This window comes from Coloeus monedula, assembly GCF_965178545.1.
Source record: "Coloeus monedula genome assembly, chromosome: 2".
NCBI classification, from domain to species: Eukaryota; Metazoa; Chordata; class Aves; order Passeriformes; family Corvidae; genus Coloeus; species Coloeus monedula.
The window spans coordinates 34,022,067-34,047,093 of NC_138782.1; the positions used below are offsets into that span (position 1 = coordinate 34,022,067).

At 37.0% G+C, this 25,027-nt stretch overlaps 1 protein-coding gene across 1 annotated transcript in view; it reads right to left on the reverse strand.

The window, feature by feature from the left end:
• The window catches only part of ZFAND3 (zinc finger AN1-type containing 3), a 139,450-nt gene that overhangs the window by 94,954 nt on the left and 19,469 nt on the right, over positions 1 to 25,027 (reverse strand). The window contains exons 2-3 of the mRNA XM_082276994.1: positions 11,248 to 11,288; positions 9,324 to 9,350 (exon numbers count right to left, since the gene is read on the reverse strand). Of these exons, the coding sequence (XP_082133120.1) occupies positions 9,324 to 9,350; positions 11,248 to 11,288 (68 nt within the window). The remainder of the gene's footprint in view (positions 1 to 9,323; positions 9,351 to 11,247; positions 11,289 to 25,027) is intronic.

The window sequence follows — 25,027 nt, forward strand, 5'->3', positions numbered from 1 at the left end:
AGCTTCAGCACTTCTGATCAACTGAGACAGAGCATTTGGGTCCAACCTGACTGCAGCCCAACAGCTCAGAATCAACACTCTTGACTCAGGGTTTCCAAATGCTTTTGCCCAGTAACAGTCAACAGTTCCACATAACTGCATTTATTTATACCAGAAGATTGGGGATGGCATTACAGAATGGCAAAATCCTACACTAAGCTTGAAAAGTCCAGCAGTCTGAAGTAAAGAAGTGCCTGAGCTAATCAATTTTTTACCCTTGTGATCTGACCTCTTTATTTAATTTTAAATTATTTTCATAATGCATGCAGTCACAGAACTTGTCTTTTAGAGGACCCTTAACTTTCTTACTGGATAGAATGAAAGACATTCAAAATGTGCAACTGGAATTTTACAGAAAGGAAAGCTCCTTTCTGCTCTTGACTTTGTTTTAACCTCAAGGAAGATTCCAAAGAAAAATCAAAGAGCACTAAATTCTACCTACTTTCTCTGCTACAGAATTTTGACATGACTTTTGTAAGTTCCTCCTCATATTTATTTTCAGGATGTTCAAAGTTATTCTTAGGTTCACCAGGAGAAGCAGTTCTTTGCAGTTCCATAGAGGCAGGGAGATGTGTACTTTTAATGCTTCAAGCATCAAAAAATTGTCTTGTGGGAGAGAGATTAAGAAAGGACTGCAGTTCCAAGGCTTCTCAAAGTTGATATCCAGTATCTGTGGATATTTGACATTTGTGCTTTAGATTCTTATCTATGTATAGCGAACAAGAATATCACCACCTCAGATTCAAACAAATGTCAAGATGGTAAATTACTTGTTTTCTTGAAGCACTAAGGGGCTAATGAGTCCTTTAAAGAAATTCTCTGAAGAAAATAATTATTCTCCATTGAGCTCAATGTGCAAATGTCATCCCTATAATGTTGCAATTAAGAAGGCATACCTTAGTATTACTTAATAGTGAGGGGGGCTATTCATTAGAAATACTAGCAACCATGGTGCATTCAGAACCCCCAGCATCCTCACATCAAGACAGAGCAGCTTTTAAAGGAGAAATTTTCAGCAAACAGAGTTTACCTAGATGATATTTAATGACTTGTGATTTAAACCAGGAGATTAGGCCAGTAATCTTGTGCTTTCCTGTACTCTGATCCTTTTATCACAATTAAAAGACAGTTACAATGCATACACACAGATTGGATTAATTATTACAGCACTATAACCTGTCTTGTCATTTCCTAAATGTTCGGTGCCCGATTCAGTCAACAGCCTACACTTTCTGCAAACGAAAAAGAACAAAATCTTACAGGTTCAGTTACTAGAGATGCAATTATTTCAGGTAACTTTTCAAGAAAGGCCTTATCTGTATCTCCAGCATAGGATTACACACACACACCTGCCCCCATAATGTAGAGTCATCTACTTAAAATTAAGGATAAAGACATGCCTGTTGAGAACTGTTTTAAGCTACTATTTTCTCCCTCACTAATATTTAAGTGATATTTATTTATATCACTTATTTATAAATAAGTGATATTTAATCACTTATTTAGTAAGGGATATTTAATGTGCCAACAAGGAAAAAGATTATCGAAAGGGGTATTTTTCCCCCAATGCTTGCAAATTAGTCCAACAGTTTAAATTTTACCTTTTAAAAATTTCATCTCATTCAATGTAACATTCTAACTTCTTTATCTCGGAAGACAACAGTCATTGTACTTTCCATTTAATTAATACCATATGGAAACTCACTCACAGACCATAGAGGTTTTATTTAAAAAGCAGAAAGTTATAGCTGTATTGACTAAATCTGCATGAGCAGTTTGCCCTCTGGTGACTAACTCTGTGAGAACATACAAGTTTTGCAATACATATAAGAAGACTGATATGAATAAACAATGACTGGCATGTTTGCAGGCTCCATAAGAAAAAACATTAAAAGTTTTAAAAGAAATTATATGCATTAATTGTAGCAGTGCAGTACGATTCCCTTTAAATTAAGAGGAGAAACAAATTGGACTGAAGATAAAATGTCAAGAAGATGAAGAACAGAAATTCAACTGCAGAAAAGACACAGACAAGAACTGAAATTCCAAAATTTTGCCTAAGACTTCTGAAGGCTAAGACAAAATAAAGGAAAAAAAGGTCCCTAATTGCATACATTCCTTAAGGGTATGAAAGGCAAGTCCAACATCAGGTTGTCCAAAATCAGCAGGGAAATATTATCATCTCTCAGTAACTGATGAGGAACAGAAGAGCAAGACAAAAAAACCCCAACTTGTCTAGTATGACAAAGAAATCCTCATTGACTGTGAAAAGGAAATCAAGTCAGGATCCTAGCTAGCTGTCTAGCTGCTAGATCACATTTCTTTCATATGAAATGGCTGAAGAACTGCAGAGTCATCAGTTACATTTCATTCTATTATCCAGATCACGTTTGTCCCGTACACCTGCTTCCCTAAGAGCTTAAATCACCTTAGCAAACAGCTCTACTTCCTGTACAACGAGCTGCTCAACAGAAAGGTTTTCACATCAGAGGTCTTTCTTGGTCTTGTCGTGCTTGTGTATGCAAGGACTGTTGAAATGTTGTCTGAGTTAATTGCCATGACTGTTCACCTACATTCTTTCTCACTGTCCTCAGCTTAGACTTGCTGTTGGACAGTAACTGCTTCTGTTTGGAGATGCTCAAGCATGTAGATGTGCAAGTTAATAGCAATGACAGAAGAAAGGAAATGCTGGGGGTGGAATGCAAGAAACAATTGCAAAGTAGAGTTAACTTCCTAAATCATTGTTGTGTATTGAATGAATTCACCAGGTAGTTAGTCTGAAGACCAGTAGAATGCTGGGTAGCTTCTTCAATGATCACAAATATTGATCATAAATACACATCTTCTCAGTTACCTTAAAATTATACCTTCCTCTTGGTCATCTAGCACATAACCTTAGCACTCTAATTAAATAAATGCTGTTTCTAGATCCCTTCCCTTGTAAAATACCTTCTGAAATCAGCTCTTTTACCATCTGGCACTCCCTCCTGTTCTCTCCCGGCCTCTTGTACAGCAGTATAAGGGGAAAGAAAAAGGTAGCTGCTAGTCCTCTACAGTTTTGATGGGGCATTAGCAATCAGAATCCTAGAAAACATGCAGTCAGCTCAACAGTTATCCTTCTGAATTCCTAAACACTCCGCAGGCAGCAGTTCCTAACATCTCCAGTGGCAAACTACATTTTATTTAAAAGACACACCATGAATCTGCATAATACTTCTTGAAGGAATGAGCTGGATGTTCCTAAAATGCGCTCACTAAATATTGCCCTCTCTTCTCAGGCAGAAAGAGTTAAATATCCTCTTTTTATTCCCCGAAGGCTACTGGTCCCATGCAGAGGTGCCATGTTTTATTTAAAACATGCTCTCTCTCAGTAACCACTTGTTCTAATTGGCAAGGCAAGGCTGGGTCCCCAAAGCACATAGCTCGTTAGATTCAGTTTGGATTACAAAAACACGATGAAACAAACTGCATCGAAATGTACAAATTAACAGCTCAGGAGTGCATGACACGGACATGGAATTAGATTGTAATATGGAACAAACTCCACAGGGAGGCTAAGGAACAAATCACTAGTGTCTCTATAAACTATAGAAGGGTTCCAAACGAGCAAATACACAAAACAGAGCACAGACTTTTCCATAAATCAAGCAAATTGCTAAATTAGAAAAAAAAAAACATTCCTTCTTCTATCTTATGCACACATTTATAAGAGAATAGAGTCATAAAAAAGTTAAACAAATTAAACCCGTGGGTTGCACATCCTCAATAGGTAACTCCACTTTCATGCTGGGAAAGTGCAAACAGCACGGCAATTAAGTCATATTTCCAAACATTTTTTTTACATCAACAGAAAACCTATACACAAGAGACTAAATTACAGCTGATGCTTGAACAAGTCATTTGGAAAGGTTACAAGTTAGAAGGGGAACAAGATATTAAGAAAAGAGAAAGAAACTAGCTTTACCATAAAGAAAAAAACACTAGAAAACAGACCTATGAAAACTAAAAATAATGCAAGTCTGAGAAAAAAAAGGGCTTTAGCTCTTTTCTTTGCTTGTAGATCAATCTATACAATGGGACTGGCACTCCCCTGAGATAAGAAAAAGAAAACACATGGAAAATATCAGCGACATCTTGTCAAGAGAGAGGAAAAACATAAATTAAAACTATTTGGTAGTCTCTTTGGGTAGCCAGTACTGAGAAAACGTCATATTTTTGCTTGAGTGTAATTTATATTTTTAACAAATGAGCCCCAGTGTATTAGACTGAATTTTGCAAGACACAATCCAACAGCCACTAATGTCCTACAGGGTAGTTTGCTGATAGGATTGATTGACTGTAAAATGATAAAAGTTATTAATTAAAAGGCATTCAGTTTTACTAGAATGTGTTGGTGAAAAGACACTTACGTGACAGGATAATGCCCCACTACCTTAAAGTACCCAGAAAGAAGAAAAGAGAAGAAGAAAAACCCGTCCTGCCTCAATACACAACATTTGAGTGACAGCTGTGAAAGAAATTCTTTCTTCCACTAACAATTGCACAGAAACTTCATGGGTCTGTCCTCCATCAGTGCTTGCCCCTTCCCACTATTTCATACAGGGGAAGATAAAGAAGGATGAAAAAGAACAAAATAATTGAGCACACCAAACCAGCAGCTGAGCCAATGGCCACTGGCCCTGTTGACACCCTTCACAGCACTGCTGTGCACACAATGCCTTCACACAGCCAGGTCCCGGCAACATGAGGGTTGTGCCGCATCTTTCACACCTTTTATACAATGCACAGCCAAATCATATCAGTACTGACACAAAACAACTTAGGAGCACTGTACTCTGCAGCTTCCATGCCATGACAAGGTAGACATGGACCCAGCAAGTAATGTTTTACTAACTTCACTCAACATGGAACCCGCATTTAACTCCAGCAAGGCTAGAAAGCTTCAGGTATCCCTTTCTCTCAAATTTCCAATTCTCTTGTATATACTGAGACTTAGGAAGGTGCAGTATAAATATGCTGGAAGATTTGGCTGATGTTTACTTTTGACAAAAGTAAAATGATTAGTCCTAAACTTAGATCATACAACTGTATTTGAATAAATTAATTTTATCTTAATTTGTATTTCCCCTCCAAACCTTTAAGACAGTTACGGTAAAAGGAGTCAACTAAAAACCTATAAACCCCTTCTCAACCTTTCCACAAATTACTGCCCTGTTCTAACAATCCAAACAGAGCTACTCTTCAGATTTTTAAAATTTTTTAAAGCAAGGAATAATGCATACTAACAGAGTAAAAGGAATGACTGGGATCAGCAGTGCAAATCGAGCGTATAAATAACTAAAGTAGTTTATCCAAGGTTTTTCTTAATTCCATTTCATGGTGAGTCTCTTTTTCAAGCTTAGCATACATTTCATGTTTCAAGTGTATTAATTATGCTAAGACATCTTTTTCCTATCAGGCTTACCCATTTGGAAATTCTTTGGGTATAGAGTAAAAGAAACTGAATGTATGCCAAACAATATCTATGGTTATATCTGAAATGTTATAGTTCTCTACTAGCAGATGCTCGAGAAATTAGAAGCATTCTTGTTGCCACTGTAACAGCTGTACAATTTTCCAAGGAAATATTCAGCTGCAAGCTTGACTGTGCAATAAAAGTTAAAGATGAAGCTTGACTACTTTCAAGCTCTAGCCAGTAAGGGTCATTTTTGTAGCAAGCAGTCAATTTACTTCAAAATACAAAGACAGACGTGAAGACAGCAGCAAATTCTAATCTAATGAAGCAACATATTGAGGCACTGGCTTCTATTAGGAGCCAACAAAGGGAATACCATACTGAAAAAAGAAATGTCTTGTGTGGTGGTAAAGAAAACTAGTTCTTAGTGATGTTTTCAAACTTCTGGAAACACTTCTTGCTGCTTCTCTAACAAAGTACTAAAACTTGTGGATTCACATCAGAATTACAAAGGTATGAAAAATACAAACATAACAGATTTTTAATAATTCGTTTAGGACTGAAAACTTTATGAACACAAGGGCTAAATGAAGCATAATTTAGCAATTACCATCCAATAGGGCACAGAAAAAAAGCATAATTTGAACTAGCAACATACAAGACGCACCTGCTGAAAAGGTTTCCAGTAAGCAAACTGAAAGCTTGACTAAGGATCAAATCAAAAGCAAAACCTATTAGGCAGGAACGCTGATTTTTGCCAGCTCATGCTTGCACTAGGAGTTATTACTGCCAGATGTGACAGCAATAACAGACAAGTTCTAAAGAGCTCCCAAGATTTACAAAAACTGACAGAAAAGGAAACTGTACTACTCTGACACACAAAAAACTCCTAATTTTGTAAGCTCCAAAAACTGTGTGTGATTTAAGCATGACAAAATAAAGGTCTGCTCAACAAAGCAGGAAGGTTAAGATATGCAAAAATATGAAATAACTCTACAGTCAGACATCTGAGTTCAGGCAGAATCTGACACTTCTAGACTCAGACGATATATAGTATACATTAATGTCTATTTTTCTTTTTCACTCCTTAGTGGATCTTTTCAATTCAGGAACATAAAAAATACTATCAAAGTTTCAAAATTTCATAATAACCTAGCATAGAGTTAAGCATATATATTAAAAATACATATGTGGTTCCAGCAATACTGACCTTCTGCTAGTATAAGGAAGATTAAAAATCTGTAATTTTTTAGTCATCAAGAATCCAGTATGTAAAAATACGCGTTTTATTTCAATCTAAAAGTAAGACTGAACTATGAGTTGAAGTCCCTAAAACCCAGACAATTCTTGGGTTATACAGTTACCTTCCCAATTTCAGTGATGCTGATCTGCTGCACTTTGCACAACATGAATATAAATATTACACAGCTGGATTAGGAGATGGACACCCATCTCTAGAAGTTTCAATTACAGGTTCAGACAGAATGCCTATGATTTTGATTCACAAATCCATGAATACCCTAATCAGATTTTATGTTCTTCCAGTTTTCCCATTGCATCTCTCCACCAAACCATTCACTGCTGCACTTACCTTCAGTTTCGCACACTATTGAACAAGCTGAAATCCATTTCCTGTACCTCTCTTTTCATTGCTGACAGGAACATAACACAAATTAAGCTTTCTATGCTTACAATCAAATGGATTAAAGACAGACGGCATTTGTGGAGAGTGATGTAAGTAGAAAGTGTAGTTTTATCATTTTCTCTATTTAAACTTTTGTTCTTCCTCTTTGTCAGAACTCTTTGTAATAGTTTGTTTTGTGACTGTTCCCAGAGGTTCCAATTAAAATTGAATTCTTGCGGTACCAGGTGTTGTTTCCATGAATGCAGAATTCCTGCCTGAAAGATTCTACTTTATAAGTGGCATTTCAAAAAGTACTCAAACAATGTCCCTACCTGAAATTGATACTAAAATTTCCATAAACCTCATGGGAGCAAAGATAGGCTAATAAGGAGTACTTTTGAAAATGTTAATGCACCATTATACTGTATTTAACCATTCCAAATTTGCAGTCTACCATACTGAAAGAAGAATGGCTGCAGCATTCTTGAAACATGTGGTGTCACTAAGGGAGATACTCTGGTGGTAATTTGCATTTTTTTACTTACCAGCCTATATTCTGACCAAAAAAATCGCACCAAAAAAACCTCTGAAACCCACAGCACTCTACTGCATTTGTATTCTAGGTGCACGGGAAGTCTGAAGCAACTATGTCTTCACCATCTAAAGAGCACATTTATGTGAAGCACTTCAATATGTAGGGTTAACACTTGTTCTGTATCTGGAGACTCTGAGGCATTGATAACACATGGTCAGCACTAAATTGGAGACACAATGTTGTAAAGTACTTTGCAGAAGTACAATTAACTTGAAATTATTTCAGAGAAGCTCTTGAACATTTCAAAGTCTGTTGCTTCTACAGGGTTTAAGTGAAAAAAGTCAGGTATTCCTTCTTGGAAGAGGCAGATGGTGTGAAGAGGAGGCAGACAGCTGAAGAGGGTAGCTAACTTCAAACTCTTCTACAGTATTCATCAACCCTTATGTGCAGGCTAAGAACTAGTCTGCGGCAAATGAACAGCAATTTTGTGGTTGTACAGAAGAGCTTAGTGAACTTTCTGGATCCAGGTCAAAACACTGGGCACTTACAGGCAAAGGGCTGCATGTATCTGTGCAGTATGCAGCTCATTCTCGCCATAGAAAACTTAACCTCTGTAATGACTTGTGAGCAGTACTGCCACGTCTAATGTACAAAAAAGTACAAAAGAGAGCCAAAACAAGGAATGCCAGTCTCTGTGCTACATAGTCTGATTGCTTTTACTGTTTGTCTCATCTTTGGACAAATGTGAGTGAAAATTAAGTGAATTTATTTTGGTAATAAATTTAGAAATCAGAAGCATTTGGTCAAACAATAAGGCAAACTGACATCACCCTTTGCTCCAATTCTGTGCTAATTAATATGATGGATGTCAAACTATGACAACTTTTTCCCCAAGAGATGGGCGTCATTGTTTAGGAATAGTATTCCCAAATTTAGTTTCCCCCACTAAAACTCTAAACAACAAGCTGCTCCCTCACTTCCTCCCCTTGTGGCGGGCTGGAGAGGAGAACTGGAGACACAAAAGGTAAAGATCATGGGCTGAGATAACAACAATTTACTGGAAACAGCAATGAGATAAGAAAACAAATATTAACAGCAACAATATTAATAACAAAAATGTACAAGAGCGAGGTGAGCGCTTCACATGCAAAATGCTCAGAACTGGCGTTACCTGACCACTCTCTCTGGCAGGTTTTCTTGATTGGAAGGCAACCCCTTCTCACTGGAAGAGAGTCTCTTTCCCCACCGGCAATGAGGTGAGGTGGTACAGAATAACCGTGTCCTAGCCATGCCCCCTCCTGGCTACTGCAGAAATTAGCCCTGTCCTGGCAGAACCAGAACAATGGGGAAGCCAGGAAATGCAGAAGCAAAGAAGACTTCATAATCATGTATTTACAAACTTGTAGATAGCTCAGAAAGTCTGAAAAGCCTGCTAAGATAGGAAGGTTCCACGAATAAATCATACTGCACTGTAAACACAACGTTTCATCCCTTACAGACTTGTTGCCCTTCTCCCCTGATATATATAAAAAAGGAATGCTTACACAAATGTAAGGGTCTTTCCTGCTCTGTGTGTCTCAAATTGTTTTGCTTTTTTTTTAAAAAGGAAGACTGGATTCTTCCTTCTGGAAAAAAACCCAACAAAAAAAAAAACTTAAAGAGCTACTAACCTTTTTCGTTGTGTGGATTTCTTTTTTCTGAAATAAAAGAAAAAGGAAATGATCGTCATATTTTGAAATATTTCAGTATTTTGAAATCATTTCAATATTTTGAAATTTTGCCTCTGCTTCAATACATTTGAATAAATAACCTGCCACATTAAAAGAGAAAAAAAATGAACTATTTTTCACACCCTTTCTCTGGAGTGCCTGAAACAGTGAAAAACATCTTTCAACACCTTACTTGCCTAAAATCTTGCTACCTATGGTGGTGAAATTTACAGAAATAGGAGTATACATCTTTCTGTATCAATATGTAGCTAGAAACTCAGTATAAAAATATGCTAAAAAATATTTCAGTAACCATCAGGGAAAAAAAAAGAAAAAATAGAAAAACACTTTTATGTTGGAATGATGACATTGAGAGGTTTTGAGTTGTGACTCCAACAGAACTGGTTATTTCAATACTTGTTGAAGGAACCATGGTTAAGATCTAAATAAGATAGAGTAAATTTGTCTTTTTCTACTTTACCTTGTTTTATTCCAACCAGTAGTAGCTTTTTAAGTTACTAAAACTCTTCCAAAGACTTATGTCATCAAAATAAACAGGCTCTAAGGAACATCTTGAAAATTTAAAAACATAAGCTCTCCCACCCCCCGCCCCGCCAATCACACAAGGTCTCATCTTAAAAAATTAACTTTATCAGAGGTAATGGCATTTCAGAAGAATTGCAGAATAGAAGTCAACAAGAACTTTTCTTCTTGTTAAAAACAAACAAAATTACAAACAAACAACAAAAAAAGCCCCAAACCACTAAAAACCAAATAAAAGATGCTCTGCCTAATGCCTGGTCTGCTGGCTGTGAAGTGTTGGGTACTCTGCTAAACTCAGCAAATGAGGGATGGGCTGTTTTGGTGTCTCAAAATCAGAACACCTGCATTGCTGAGTACACAAACACAAGTTATTTTCAGGGCTACTATGAACACAAGAGTCCTACTGAGTCAAACCAAAGACTAGTTTGTGACTGTGGTCAGTAGGGAAAGAGCACAAGAAATGACTTACACTTTCCTCAATACACCCAAGGCTTTGGAAAACAGCCAGAGAAATACATTTTGCTGAACAACCTTCTGACAATCTTTATTTCCCATGTGTTTGTTTAATGAAGTGATGCTGAACCCAAGATCTGAAATCTAAAAGTCAAAATTCATTTTCTGTTTAAAAAATGCTAGAAAAGCTTTTAAGTTTAAAAAAAAATGCTGAACCTTTAAAAATTTTATCTGTTGCCCCAAGACAATTAAAAATCGTGAGCTATGACAGGACCTTAATTACAATTAAAAATAAGTTTACAATACTAAATAATACCAAAAAATTAATTCAGAAAAGCAAAGCTAGAAGCTGCTAACAGGAAAAGGTCAATAACAATTTCTAAGATTTTACACAATAGCAATGACTTTACAATAAGAAAATAATATGAAGTAATTAGAACAGCCTACCAATGAGTTACTGATGACTTAATGTTCAAGGGCTGCAAGTTAAAGGAAATGGAACAACGTGTTCTATACCAACTTTTCCTTTTAATGTGTTTATCCATTCTATATATCAGAGGTTATTACAAAATAAATCCTACAAAATTCCAAATTACAATTCAGACTTATGCATTGTGGAAACCACATCATCCGCACAGGAGCTGCGCTGGCAATGAAACTCTGTAGTTCAAGGATGTAACTAAATTCCCTAAACTTCAAGAACAAGGTTTGATGGGTACATTTACACAAGAGGTTCTTGATTAGCAAGTAAATGAAGCACCAAAGTGAGGAAAATCTGATTACATATACACACTGAAGGAAGAGAAACCCATGCACAAATCCTAAGGGAGATGCCAACAATGTGGTTTCGATAATCTAACGGAAACACAAAACCTTTTACTGCACTTACCAGCAAAGCATTTGGAACAGAGATTCATAGTCTTGCTGGACCTGGGGCAAAAAATAAAAAAAAAAAATAGAGCTAAAAAATTCATTATATTTCTAATCAATACAGGGAAGTTTTGGGGGGAATGAAGCAAGGGTACAGAGAAGGTAAGATAAATGGCTAGGAATCAAAGGTAAGTGGCTAGAGGGAGCTGAACTAGAAACAGAGTATGGGAAGAGACTTTGTACAGTAATTTCTTTCCAAGAGTTTCCAACGCATGACTTCCACACATTTACTTCATATATGAAAATAAACTTACTTTACCATTCCATGTATATGTTACACATTCACCATTCAAATCTTTCTATTGCAATGTGATAATAATGACAGACAGAAAGCCCCAAAACATTCCACTTGAATGTTCTACTCCCCTTGGCAACAGCTCTCCAGTCCTGACAAATCCTGAATACAATACAGCAATAGAGAGATTAAAGTATTGTACTTATAAGGACACAGACAGATGTGCTCTTGGAAGTCTAGCTGGAATGGCTTAAGCAGTTATTACCTCAAGCTGTTCATTACTGCCCTCAGCTGCATCCAGCAGTAATTTAAAATAACCTGGCTGACTTTGCACTGACATGGACTAGGATAGTTCATATGATCCACAAGGGTGGCTCAGCTTTGAGGGCAGCTGAGAGAAGAACACCAGGAGAACAGCAGCAACATCTTAAGCCTCCCAGATGTTTACAAAGTGCTTATGCAGTTATGCCACAAGTGTTCAAACCTCAGAAAGTCAGTAGCCTCACCAAAAAAAAAAAAAAAAAAAGGTTATAAAACCTCTCCAGGGGTCCCATGAAAATACCCAAAGCAATATACTGTGTTTCCCCCGTTCACAAAAAGTTCTCCTCTAACATCACATCTCCTTTACAAAGTGACCTGGAGAATATTCTCAAAAGTTCTCTATGTGTTGGAATACCTTTAGGTAAGAACAAACCGCTTTCTGTGCACACTGCCCAATATTTGATTTGTTCAGCATTCCTGAATCAGCTCTGCCATTATTTACAGCATTAATGCCATCCGGGGCAGGTCTCAAAGTACCTATTAACAGGCAAGGTTGTACCAAAACTGTCCATGCCCATAAGAACTTTTTGCCTCCTCAGGGCAGCCTCCAGCTGGAACATATAGTTTAGATAGTTTAGCCAAATTAGTTGCACCTTTCTTTTTAGAAATATGCATGCACAGAAACAACTGATGCTACCAAAACAGTTCTTTTCTATCTCCAGCCAAACAGGAATGGAATTTTGAGGAGGTCTGTCCCTAACAACACATAACTTATAAAAAACTGCTTGTTATCTTGAGACAAAAAAATTTGACAATTTTTTCAAAACAATTATATCACAAATGAACACATATCAGAATTATAGATTCCCCCCACCCTGAGTTCACAGATGGTTACTTTGAATGACCTAAGTAAACCCAGACCTGGTCAATCGTATCTTCATACTGGTCACATTAAAACATTACAGATGCTTTTCAATTCATGCACATCTGAAAGCGGCTTTACATCAGCCTCAAAAATTCTGTAAGAACACATATCACTGCAGATTTGAGACATAAGCATTTGCCAGGTATAGCAAGAGCCACAGACACATGAAAGCTAGTTTTAAATGCAAACAGTATGTGCACAGGAGAATTAATTCCCAAGAAAAGAAAAGCAGAACAGCATTTGTAGCCATACAAATATATCATCAGATTGGTAGATACCCAAAGATTCAGTATCTATGCTGATGGTCTGCACAGATTATCTACCTTCAAGAAAACTGCAAATAGGAACAGCATGGTGAGTCAAGATCCACAGCATCAGTGTGCTGCAGTTCAGTGCTCAACTGCTAATGGGTTAGACCTTCTGGAGCAGCTCAATATGCCAGGCAGCACCTTCTCTGCAAAGCCATTAAACCCAGGAGCAGCAAAGAAAAAGAAAGGCAGAGTTCAGCTGGTTCATACTGATAGCATTGCAATGGGCAATGACAAACGTTTTCTGTGGTATAATCAACCATCTCAGCTGTTAAATATCAATCCAAAGCCTCATATATTTACTTATCAGCACACCAACAGTGGAAAACACAGATGCAAACACAACACAGAGCTCTGTGAAAAAGAGAAAAGAAGGCTGCCGTGTACTTCTAACACACAAAACCACCTCACATTTTTTGAAAGGACAGCACTACTGGACAAGTGACCTTGTAAGCCAAGTAACATTGTTACAGTTTCAAGGATCACTTTGTCTTTGATCCCTGTATATGACTTTCCAAGGCATCCAAGTCAGTCTGAAGCTGCTACACGTGATGAGAACCTGAACCTTGAGAGTTTTTTCTTGGTTTCTTTTACACAGTCACTTATGTGAGTGCAGATACATCAACATCACCCTAGAACCAAGAAAACAGCAAAGACAGAGTAACAGCATTGATCAACAGTCAGCTTCTTTGTGAAAATGCAGTATTTTATTACAGCAAAAGTTTTATAAAGAAAATGGATTACACAGTTTATACACATCAAATTTACTAGGAATTATCCAAGAGTCATGTCACTGTAAAGTAAAATGTTTGACAGCTTTTTGCTACACTGCAACTTCCTCCTCTCATTGCTAGGATCTCCTCTTTTCAGCAGGCAAGGGTTCACTCACCAGACTTAAAACTAAGCAAATCTGCATATTGCTGTTCTCTGGCAAAGCACATCTTGTTAACCACATCACTGGTTTACATTAATTATTTCTCAGTGACTTCAGAATTCACCAGAACCTCATACTGCCAAGTGAGGAACATGAAAATGTAAAATTTCTTTGTTCCTGACAACCTTCTCAAATATATCATACATCTCCAATATCTGTTATTTCTAGAGATAATTTTATTTGCAACACTCAAAGTTCTGAAATATCAAACAGTCCTGATTACAACACAGCCCTCTGTTTCCACTTCATAGGAAAAAGACGGTCATGGATGACTTTTAGGGAAGGCAATACAGTTCCTGTTTCTAGGAACACATAGCAAAATCATGACTGTAGTGGTGAATAAATTACAGCAAAGCTAGAATTCAAAGTTAGTCCTGGCAATGAGAATTGCACATTTTAGACTGCAAGTCTTTAGGCTGATACCCAACACTTCTACACCATTCTGACACAGCTGGTTTGGGATATACTTCTGAATCAGATATCAAGTCACCATGGTTTTTAACTGGACATATTATAGTAATTCCTAAATTTCCCTCATGAAAGTCAGCTTCATGTTGAACAGCACCTAATCCAGAATTACTCACAGTATACATTTTATATGTACAATATCCCTAGAAAGTCATCCTTATACTGATAATTTATAATCCCCACTTGTACATAATTTAAGCTGGTATTCAGAAAGACAATCATATTTATAGATAAATCAAGTCAAATAGAATTGCATTTTTGCTGAGGCAGAATATAATGTTAAACCCTCTTTGACGGTACTTCCACCTGTCAAAAAGAAACCATTTAACTAAAGTGTGACACAAAATTATTATGTAGATTGGAAACCACAAGGTGAAGCAAACTCAGAAGGTCAAGTGGCAGACTAAGTTAAAAGCAGAGGATACTTCAAGCCAGATGGAACACCCCAGAGGCTACAGAACGATTGCATGCAACAGTTCTGCAGGGTTTGGTCTGAAAAAAGTGTGGGTATTAAAAGTGCCTCCACTGCCAGAGAAAAAAACCCACTCCCTTAACAGTACGGCCACGAAAGCAGTAGCAATGACATAGGGACTTTGAAAGAGGAAGAAATTTACAGAAATGGGAAATCCTGGAAGTTCTAAGATATTTGTACTTTAGGCAGGAAATAAATTGCTTGTAAGGGTAAAAATAAAACGCAGATTTGAGGCTCTCCAAACCATCATCCCGTACTTGTGCTGTTGTGCCTACAACTCGCCACAGCAAAGGGAACTATTCGAGCATTCAGACAGACGTGCACACAGACCACCGTAAGGTCCCAACCTCAGTGAGATGCACATCTGCATCTCCAGTTAAGGGTGCGTAATGCAAACTGAGAGCCAGCAAGGGGCATTAAATAGCAAAAATCACATACTTCAAATCCTGTATGTACTCATATCATGTACCACAACTGGTATGTAACTAATTAAGAAAATGGAAGAGATTGCTTCCCTGATTCCATATTCATATGATACTTCCAGTACATTCTCAGGAAGGTGTGAAGTGGCCTTACCTGCTCCACTAAGAGCACTCAATCTTATAAACTTAACTTTATGCTCTATACTGCCAATCATTCCTTTTATTCCCTGACATATTACAGGATATCATTGCAATGTACAAAATCAACACATTCTACTCTGTCTTCACCGGGAGCTTGGTTTTCCTTCCCCCTCTCCCAGTAAACGACTATCAATACAAAACCACATTCAGAGAATGCAGCTGAATTCTAGCCCTAAATCTCAAAGACAACTGTTAGACACACAGCAGCTGATCAGAATAAACAGAATCAAAAGAAAATCTCAATCTGAAGAGGCAAGAATAAGTTACATGTGGAAATTTTGTGCAAAGAGAGTTAAAAAGGAGCATAGCAAAATGTGACTGATCTCAAGATACTCAGTCTCCAAAAACAACCTTCTGCCAAGAAACTTAGATAGGCACATGTAATAAATAATGTTTTGTAACAAAATCCTCCATTTTCCAGCAGCTGGACAGGTGCCTCATCAGGTGTCCCCATCCCATCTTTAAGATGAAAAAACAAAAGGAGACCAGAACAACTAAAACTAATACTAGCTTTACTCTACACAACTGCCAAAGGGCAACACAAAATGCTCAGTTGCACCTGTACTAGCACGCCACCTAGACTTCTGAAGGCAACGGTGAACTAGTATTATTAGTGTAGATGCTCACCAATAACAAGAATTGTGCAGCTGTATCAGAGTAAAAATAAATAAAGATTCTACTACAGGTATGTATTTTCAATTATTGAAAAACAACACTAGAATAATGATAATTCTTGAAACCAGTTTTAGTTCATCTGTCTTCTGATGATGGAAGAATAAGGATTTTGGAGAAAAAATACTTTCATGTAGTGTATGTGCATTAGACATTTAATTTTAAAGACATTAAAGCCACAGATGCTAATTAAATATGACTACAGAATCCCAGGTTCTGCATTTTTATTGGAAACAGAGCCTTCCAGCATATCTAGTAATGGTTTGTTACAATTCAGCATTTGCTATGACTTGGTAGCAGGAAAACGTATCTACTTCAGTGTCACTGTAATTGCACTGTTGATTAAATGCAGCACGTTAAATGTTTCTTGGTCCCCTTCCAGCACAGCAATTACAGTGGGATCACAGTGTCACAACAGTACAAATGTATCTCAGCCCCTGAATGATACCTGTCCAACGTTGGCAGGGGCCGTATGTTTGAGAAAGATTAACACAGTATGAACCATGTCATTCCTTACTTAAAACTAAAGATGCTCCCTGTATGCTCAGCACATACTATGTCATGCATTTTGCAACTTAGGACAACTATACATATGTTAAATCAATGCATTTATACTACTGTAGTTAATGATCTGTCACCATTTCCATTAGAAAGCAATTTTCAAAGCCTTAGACCTCTGCTAAGAATTCACCCTGAGCTGAATCCTGGCACGTGGCAAAAGCAAAACCATAGCAGACGCATTTACTTTCATCCAAATAAATTAGAAGGATTATTTATTATTAAAAGAAAATCGATCCAATTCTGTATTTCCCTGACACTTTTCATCATTCATTTAGAGCATCTAACACTTCACCTTGTACAGGAGAGAGGTTAATTAGGCTGTGTTAATAAGATCCTCAGTTGCCCTTTGAAAGTTCTATATATCCTGTACACTAGCTTCTGAAGAAAGCCATTTTACTTCTCTAAACCAGAAGTCACCTTACTGATTTCATATATGCTGCATATTTGATATTTATAGGTCCTCTGTAATTTATGATCTTGTGAAAGTTTTTTGGGCAGTTTAAACAATTATTCATATTTTCAAATGGAGGTAGCTCAATTACTCTTTATGAATGATGCATGCCAAATTCCTTTCAAATAAAAGAGCATAAGTGAAGCATGGCAAATGCAGGTGGACATACGGAGACCTTGGCAAGGAGAAAGTCACACGCATTCAGAAACAGATTTTTAAGTGAACTAAAATCTGAAATTAAGTATCTCACAAATGCATTCAAAATCCTCTACTTCATCATCTGTTCTACACCTGTAAGTTCAGTGTTAAGAATGCTAGTTCAATTAGGAAAGTGTTATCAGTAACTTATTTTTATGATTACAACTACTATAAGGGGTTTTGCTTTAATAACATCAGTGTTCTGATGTTGGACTTCTCATTTTCACCACAAACAATTTAAGTGTTGCTTATCATCTAAAGATTTTTGGTAAGCTGCTGAAAATGATGCTTCAGTTAGTGAGCCACACGTTCTTATCTCACTTTGAAATGAAATGGAGGGCAAACTTCATGAACATTTCAGCGTACTGGTGCAATGCCCTTCTGGCAGCTTTCCACACTCAAAAGATATGCTGATATAGCCCAATGAAGTAGCTGGATCCTAATTTATTATTTTTTCAGTGGGTACACTAAAGCATCCTTTTAAAACTCTATGACAGAAAGACTTTTTATGTTTTAAATATACAAAGACACTGAAGTGCTCAGTCAACAATTAGTCCAGAAAAGAGCACAAACACACAAATGTAAGAGGGGAGACTGTGGAAAACACACAGTAAAGTAGCTTAATCTTACAAAATACACAAAAACGCTGATAGAGTTTTCACTGAAATCCTTCTCCAACAATTCTTAAAATAAAACTGCAAAAGAATCCAGTGCATTTAAACTAGCTAAGACAGGTTGTAAGAACATAGACCTGATTCATCTGGGTTTCTAGCTGAGCTTACAATGCTGCTGCCCTCCAGTCAAAGCTAAATGGTTCATATTCCCCTGAATACACAACTCCACACTTTAAAAAAAAAAAATCTCAGCAGCAAAATCATATACCAAACATTCCTCTGACAACTCTTCAAAATCTTTTTCAAGAAGATGTGTAGCCTCCTATGTAAAGGACAATTAAAAGGTTGGAATTCTAAGAGAGCTGAAGAGGCCTTTAGTGAAGTAGGAATAAAATTTGAAAGTTGTGATCCACCCACCTTCCACCAATTCCTCAAGAATATTATTTTTCTGTGTATTGCAGGTAGTAACTAACATTGCCCTATGACAACACAATCATCCTCCTGAGATTTACAATATGAGATATTAACTTTATCTTTTTCTTCAGATCAGACACTCCAGTAAATGCTCTGCTGATATGCAGCACTCAAAAATCTATTCCATTTCTGTTATTCCTTTTACCACAGGATCAGTAAATAGATACTAAATAGTAAAACACTCCTAGACAAAAAAAAACCAACTGGAAGAAACCTCAAGAAAGAAACCATTTTGTCCCGACTTAAAGGTATGGGTAATTATGTCTCAAACCTCACCAGGAAACCCTCCTAAAATACCTCCTGACCTGAACTGCCAGATTTAGCATAGAAAGTAGGAAAATGTGTGATACTTGCTCATTTTAAGCCCAGTGTGTCTCTTTGCTATGCAAATGCATAGAGAAGCATTACATTTTTTTAATCAGTTATTTTTCTATGGCAGAAGTATACTTAAAAATGCCTGCCATTGTAACAGCTTAGAATGGTCAGAACTTTTGAATTTTTGGTGGGGGGGAGACGGGAGCAGCTTTGCAAAGTATGTCCAAGACTGTACTGTTCATGTCAAGTAACATTTAAAAGGACAACTTATGTAAACTGGTTTAAAGATGCTGTTTTGTATTAGTATTAACAAATTACACTGATATAGTCTGGTATAAGTAATGTGCCATGTGTAGTCTCTCAAAAGCTAGCAGAACATGAAAATTATAAAACACAGTACTTTGTTGCAGGGCTCTACATTTCATGTCTAACAAGTCAAACATTAGTCAAGCAAAAAGGAGTTTCAAGTGTTGACCATCCCAAACACGGAGAGAGAAAGCACCTGAAGGTGCACTATACGCAAATGATCCGGCAGGATTAGTCAGAATCTCAATTATTATTTTGACTATTCATTTCTATGAGTTAAAAAGCACAGGAAGCTAGGTTCAGAAGTAAATCAGGCAAAACAAAGAGAAAAGAGTGTCCCTTGGACAAAACAAGAAAGCATTACTATTCTGAGATGGGTAAGGAGCTATGTCCTATCTAGTAATGAGCAGATTGTCCAGCAGGATCTCTCACTTGCCTAGAGAACCCCAAAAAGCAGCAATATTTTGTGAATGAGTGACAAACTCCCTTTTATGGTTCTTTGCACTCCTTGGTAATTGAACCCTTCTAGATGTCCATGCCATGGTAGAATTGTGGCACTTATTGAAAAGCAGCTTAAGAATTTTGACAAGGTGCCTGCAATCCTGTCTTATTACATTGCTCATAAACATGTCTGGAAAAGTTACCAGTATAGAAGTTAGCAGGCATTTTTCCTCCTCCCCATTTAAAATGGGTTTCAGTAGTCCCCAGAAGTTTAGCTGGACGTTCACCATGGAAAATTCGCTTTCTTCCATCCTAGCCTTCCTTGTACCCAATTGTACAGTCAAGAAGCAATGTGGCTCTTACTTTGGTCAGTGCTGCCTCTACAACCGATTGACTACACACAGACATTTTCAGTTCTCAGGTGGGAAAATGTGGCTATGTCTCATGGTCCTATTTTAGAAAACAAGAGTACTTCAGCTCCTCCTCAGGAATTTGAAATGAATTGTATTAAGATTATGCCTACACTAGGAGTAATCTGCCAGTTAACTAAACTAAATGTTTCTTAAAGCAGATCTACCTATACTGTCAGAAAACAATTCTGCCCTGCTGTTACAATTGAAGAAAAGTAAGAGAAAGAAGTAGGAAAAAAACCCACATAAAAAGTCACTATTTAAAGTGGAATAAACCACCCAAGACTATCTTACTCTTAGCACAAGCAGGTTTGCATGTTCATCTTGGTCACCCTAAAATTTTGGTCAATTTCCTAATAGTTCTCATGTGGAACTCTGTACCAGATTTTGCATCTATCAGGTAATGAACAGAGGCTCCCACCCTAAAAAGAACCATCCCACAGTAAAGAACAGAGTGTAACTCTCTTGCTATATTGCAGAAATGTTATGAACTAATGTTTTTACCAACACATTACACAAAGTCTTGGCTCAGAACAACACTTTGGATGTTTAACCTTGAGAAGAGATACCCTCTCATAAGTAACTTTGGAGTTTTCTAACAGTTCAGCATAATTCCAACCAATACAGCACTTCTAACCAGCATAAAATTGCTTATAAATAATTCGTTCACAATGTTTCTGTGTTAAACATTCAACTTCTGAAGAGTCTGAAAAAGACTAAATAAATCAGGTAAAATTTAGAACAACAAAGAGTTAAGGAACAAACCAACACAAATATGTTTGGCAACACCACTTCAAAAAGCAAACAAGCCCTCAAAAAAACCCCAAAACACTTTAGGCAAGAATTAGACTGATAATAACACAGACTTATACAAAACAAAACATGAAACTGAACATAGAAGGTGCAATTTTTTCTTTCCCACATGTGCACCCAGGCACAAGCACACGTAAAGAAATACAAAAGCAGTTATACACTAACCACCATTAATTAGTTCAGTGAAACATGACATCTCATAGGCTGGGACCTACAGCTTCATGGATAGCTCATACAAAGCAGCATCCTCTTTTCAGCAGTGCTCAGTACAAAGCAGCCTTCTCAGGAGCTTCTAAGACACCGTGGATGCTGGCCATGGGAACTGCCTTCAGCCCCAAAACCCTTCCCTTGTTATGAGCGGTGTATGCTCTATGAAGCATCCCAAATCAGTCCATTAAAAGATAAATCCCAAAGTGGGGGGTGTAGGGGGTATGGAAATCTGCACAGTTAAGAAATCCAGAAAGAAATGGAAGCCCTTCAAAGATTGAATAGGTTTTTTGGGGAGAAGGGGAACGTTATTTTGGGGCTTTTGTTTGGTTAGTTTTGAGGTTTTCTTAAGCTGTGATTAAAACACTAAACATGAAAGATATTTTAAAGGCTGAAAATCTGAGCTTCTCCCTACATTTTCAACACAATTTCCAAGACCTGAGCTTGACCCAGGGAATGCTGCTTAACGCCATTCTTTTTTCAAGCAAGGGATTTTGGAAAGTTAATGAGTTAACAGTGTGATAGAGTTCAATAACTGAACTGCAAGTAAATGTGCTCCTTCCCTCAAATCCTATGATTCATATGCCCAGGAGGAATAGCTGCCTTAACTCTATTTTATCCAGCTATGTTATTTAAAAACTCTTCTCAAATTTACTTTGAAGAGAAAAATGCTTAAAATAAATCTAACTGGGCTAAAGAACTACACATTAAAATATAGATTATAATAAACATCCTGAGCCCAAATGACTTGAGCCATAGTGTCCATAATTTGTGGTTGAAAAACAGGAAACAACCTTAAAATAATGTAATGCACCACAGTGTCCATGTCTTGCGTTTTTCAGCATTCTGAATGCAAATGCATGATCTCCAAGAGCACTACAATAGAAAAATAAAATAGTACTCCAAGTTTTTTCAGGAAGAAAAAGCATCTTAAAATACTCCACTACAATTCTAGAGGGAGAAAAAAAAAGTTATTTGCTAAATGTAGATTTTAAACCTGCCTGTCACTGATATAATAGCAAATACTAAATTATTATTATAGTAAATCTCATTAACTACAGTTAGCTTATAGGTCGGGCTACTGTAATTGCAGCCATACAATTTGGTTCTAATATAGAAGAACTAAGTTTATTAAGTTACTGTAGTAAAGCTTTTTCAAAACAGGGATAAAGAGCATCTTACGCATTCTTTCAGTGGACCGTATTCTGGTCTTTGCTATTTTCTTTTATCACATGTTAATTCAAGTTAACATGCACCTGACTCACTGAATAAAACTGACATGTTACTAGTCTATGTTTATTAATTTCCTCCACAGAGAGAAGTGAAACTCTTCAAACAAATACCTGATAGAAGAAGAACTCTCTGTTATGGGAAAGTTTACTGCATAAATGTTTGCATGTTTAACTTTCTCTGTAAATAATGAAACAAAAGGATGCAATTAAATAAAAGTATTTTGAGACTTAATACATAAATGCTAATTATTATACAGATGTTTTTCCTTTTTTCTTTTAAATAGACCAATATAATCTTTCCATTCTCTTTTGCAGCTATATGGTCACTACTACTGTCAAGGCATTGATCAGGAAGTCAACAGCATGAGGTATCTTCCATAAGAACTGAAACAGAATGAACACAGTACCCAAAAAACAACCCAGAAAGCATCAGTGCTGAATTGGATCTATCAGACAAGTGTCACAATGTCCTAATGGAACACTGGTATTTTTATGCTAGATTATTCTGAGTTTCTTATTTTTGCATCTTTCAACTCTCCATACCTTTTCAAAATACTACATAAAACTACATTTCTCAAAATTCTGAAAGGAAACTAGAGCAATTTCTTTCCACGTATTCAGACTAGGTAGTTACTATAGCTATTCCAAGAAAACATTCTTATTTAAAATATCCAAGGGCTGGGGATCTTGTCAGAGTCCTCAACTGTTTTGTTTCTGACGGTGATCAAGATTCGTTCTCTCTGCATGTTCAAATGCAGCATGCCTGAAAATCAATCTCTTATATTCCAGTATGAGCATCTGTACCCACAGAAGTAGAGAAAGGATCAGGGGAAAAGAACAGATTCACAATACATTTCAGGTATCTTTCTTGATACAGCCTGTCATCTCAGGACTAAAGGACTCGCTACCTGACATTTTAACTAACACTCATCACTGTAAATGCTGCTGCTGTTATCCCTGACACTGAACAAATCATTCCTCATGCTGTCAATCAGCACTCCTCACAATCTACTACAAGCATCTTCCAATCACTTACACGTGGGCTAACTTCCAGCTACCACCCATCAAACCTGGGGACTCCTAGGATTTGTTAAGTTGGAACCAGTGGCATGAACATCAAACTGTTATTTACTTGATTACCACCTGAGAAGACAGTCAGATCTACAACAACAACACTCTCTAATCAGAAGTTTAACCTTTAGTTTCTTAAAGCTATTAGGGTGAATTGGGAGCAAAAGAAATAATGCAGGTGTTGTGATACATATGTAACTACAGCCAACTTTGAAAATATCTTGTAAATACAATTCTTAAGCATTCTTAAAATCACTTATTTTCCTGAGAGACATTTATGGTATAAGCTAGGTATGGGTTAAATCAAAAGCGTTTCTAAGAAAGACCAGCTGTGTCCCGCAATGTTCCCTAATACAGGAGGCTATCTAATAGTAAATATTCCACCTGTCTTTTCTTGAGCACATCCTGTGAAGAACTGGAAAATTGTTCCAGTGTATCTAATTGACCTCCTAAGGGAAAGTGGACCAGACTCCAAATCTCAATTTAGCTCTTGGCTCAAAAAGTCTGGAGAACTTTAAAAAAAAAAAAAAAAAAATCAGACATGGCAATACAAAATCAGTTATTTATATGCAACAGAAACAGCAAAGGAACTTGGGGAGAGACTGCTCATCTTTTATTAGATGGTGCTCACTTCCCCTTAGCCTTCACACATAACCAAGGTAAGAAAATTAAATTTACTGTTTATATAATAAAAAAATGTTATGACTCTATATACCTTCAAATATACCATTGGTCTAACACCCATGGGTTGCACCCGGCACCCTAAAATGATGCAGCATTACATGAAAGTACCCACACAGGCAGGAGCTAGCATACTGCCTGTCTGTGCTACAAAATCCATCTTCTGGGTCTCCACTAGTTTGCAGTGAACATTTATAATTCTCCAGGTACTCTAACATCTGTGAAACATTTTACAACTCAAACTATCAGCACACAAGGGTTTCTGCTGGTGGAAACATGGAATCAGCTGAACTACTAGAAACACTAAAGAGAATTTAATGTAAAAAGGAAATGTATTACAGAAGCAGGCTACCACACTTCAGTACCAGCGGGTGAGTCTCAACAGGACTTAGAGCAAGTTCAGAATATCATCCCTCAGGTCTACAAAATCCAAGTTAAACCATAACCTGCTTACACTTGCATTGCAAGGCTGCAGTGAATACCATCTGCAGTGGGCACTACTATATGGTAATTTAGACTGCAAATGCCCATGACTGCAAATACATCTATAGGGAAGAAACACCACTCAACAAAGTTAGCATTCAGTAATCAAATACACTCATTGATGTGGTGGTCTTTTGTACTATTAGAAGGGGAAATGATGAATACTGCATTAAAGGAAACACGATAAATCTTACAACTTGACATATTACAGGATTCAGTATCATGTATGCAAAACAACCCAGAAAACTTACCCAGTAGAGAAAAGAAAATATGACCCATTACACAAAAATGTATCTGTTTGCCTCCTTTTTACAATGTATTGTAAGAATCCTGGTCTATTATTTCCTGCTTCTCTTTTTGGCACAATAAAACTAGGAAATCAGAAGATGAAAGAGTGAACACATTAGGAACTGTTATCACCAAGGAAAGAATCTGAAAAACAAATATGAATATTTACTATATTTAAGTAGAATAAGAGAGTCATTTACAAAGTGCTTCAGCAACACCAAAGTGAATAAAATAATGATTTCAACTCACTTCCTGCTCCCTCAGTAGAGGTTTGCAGGAGCTCCCACTTCTGCTCT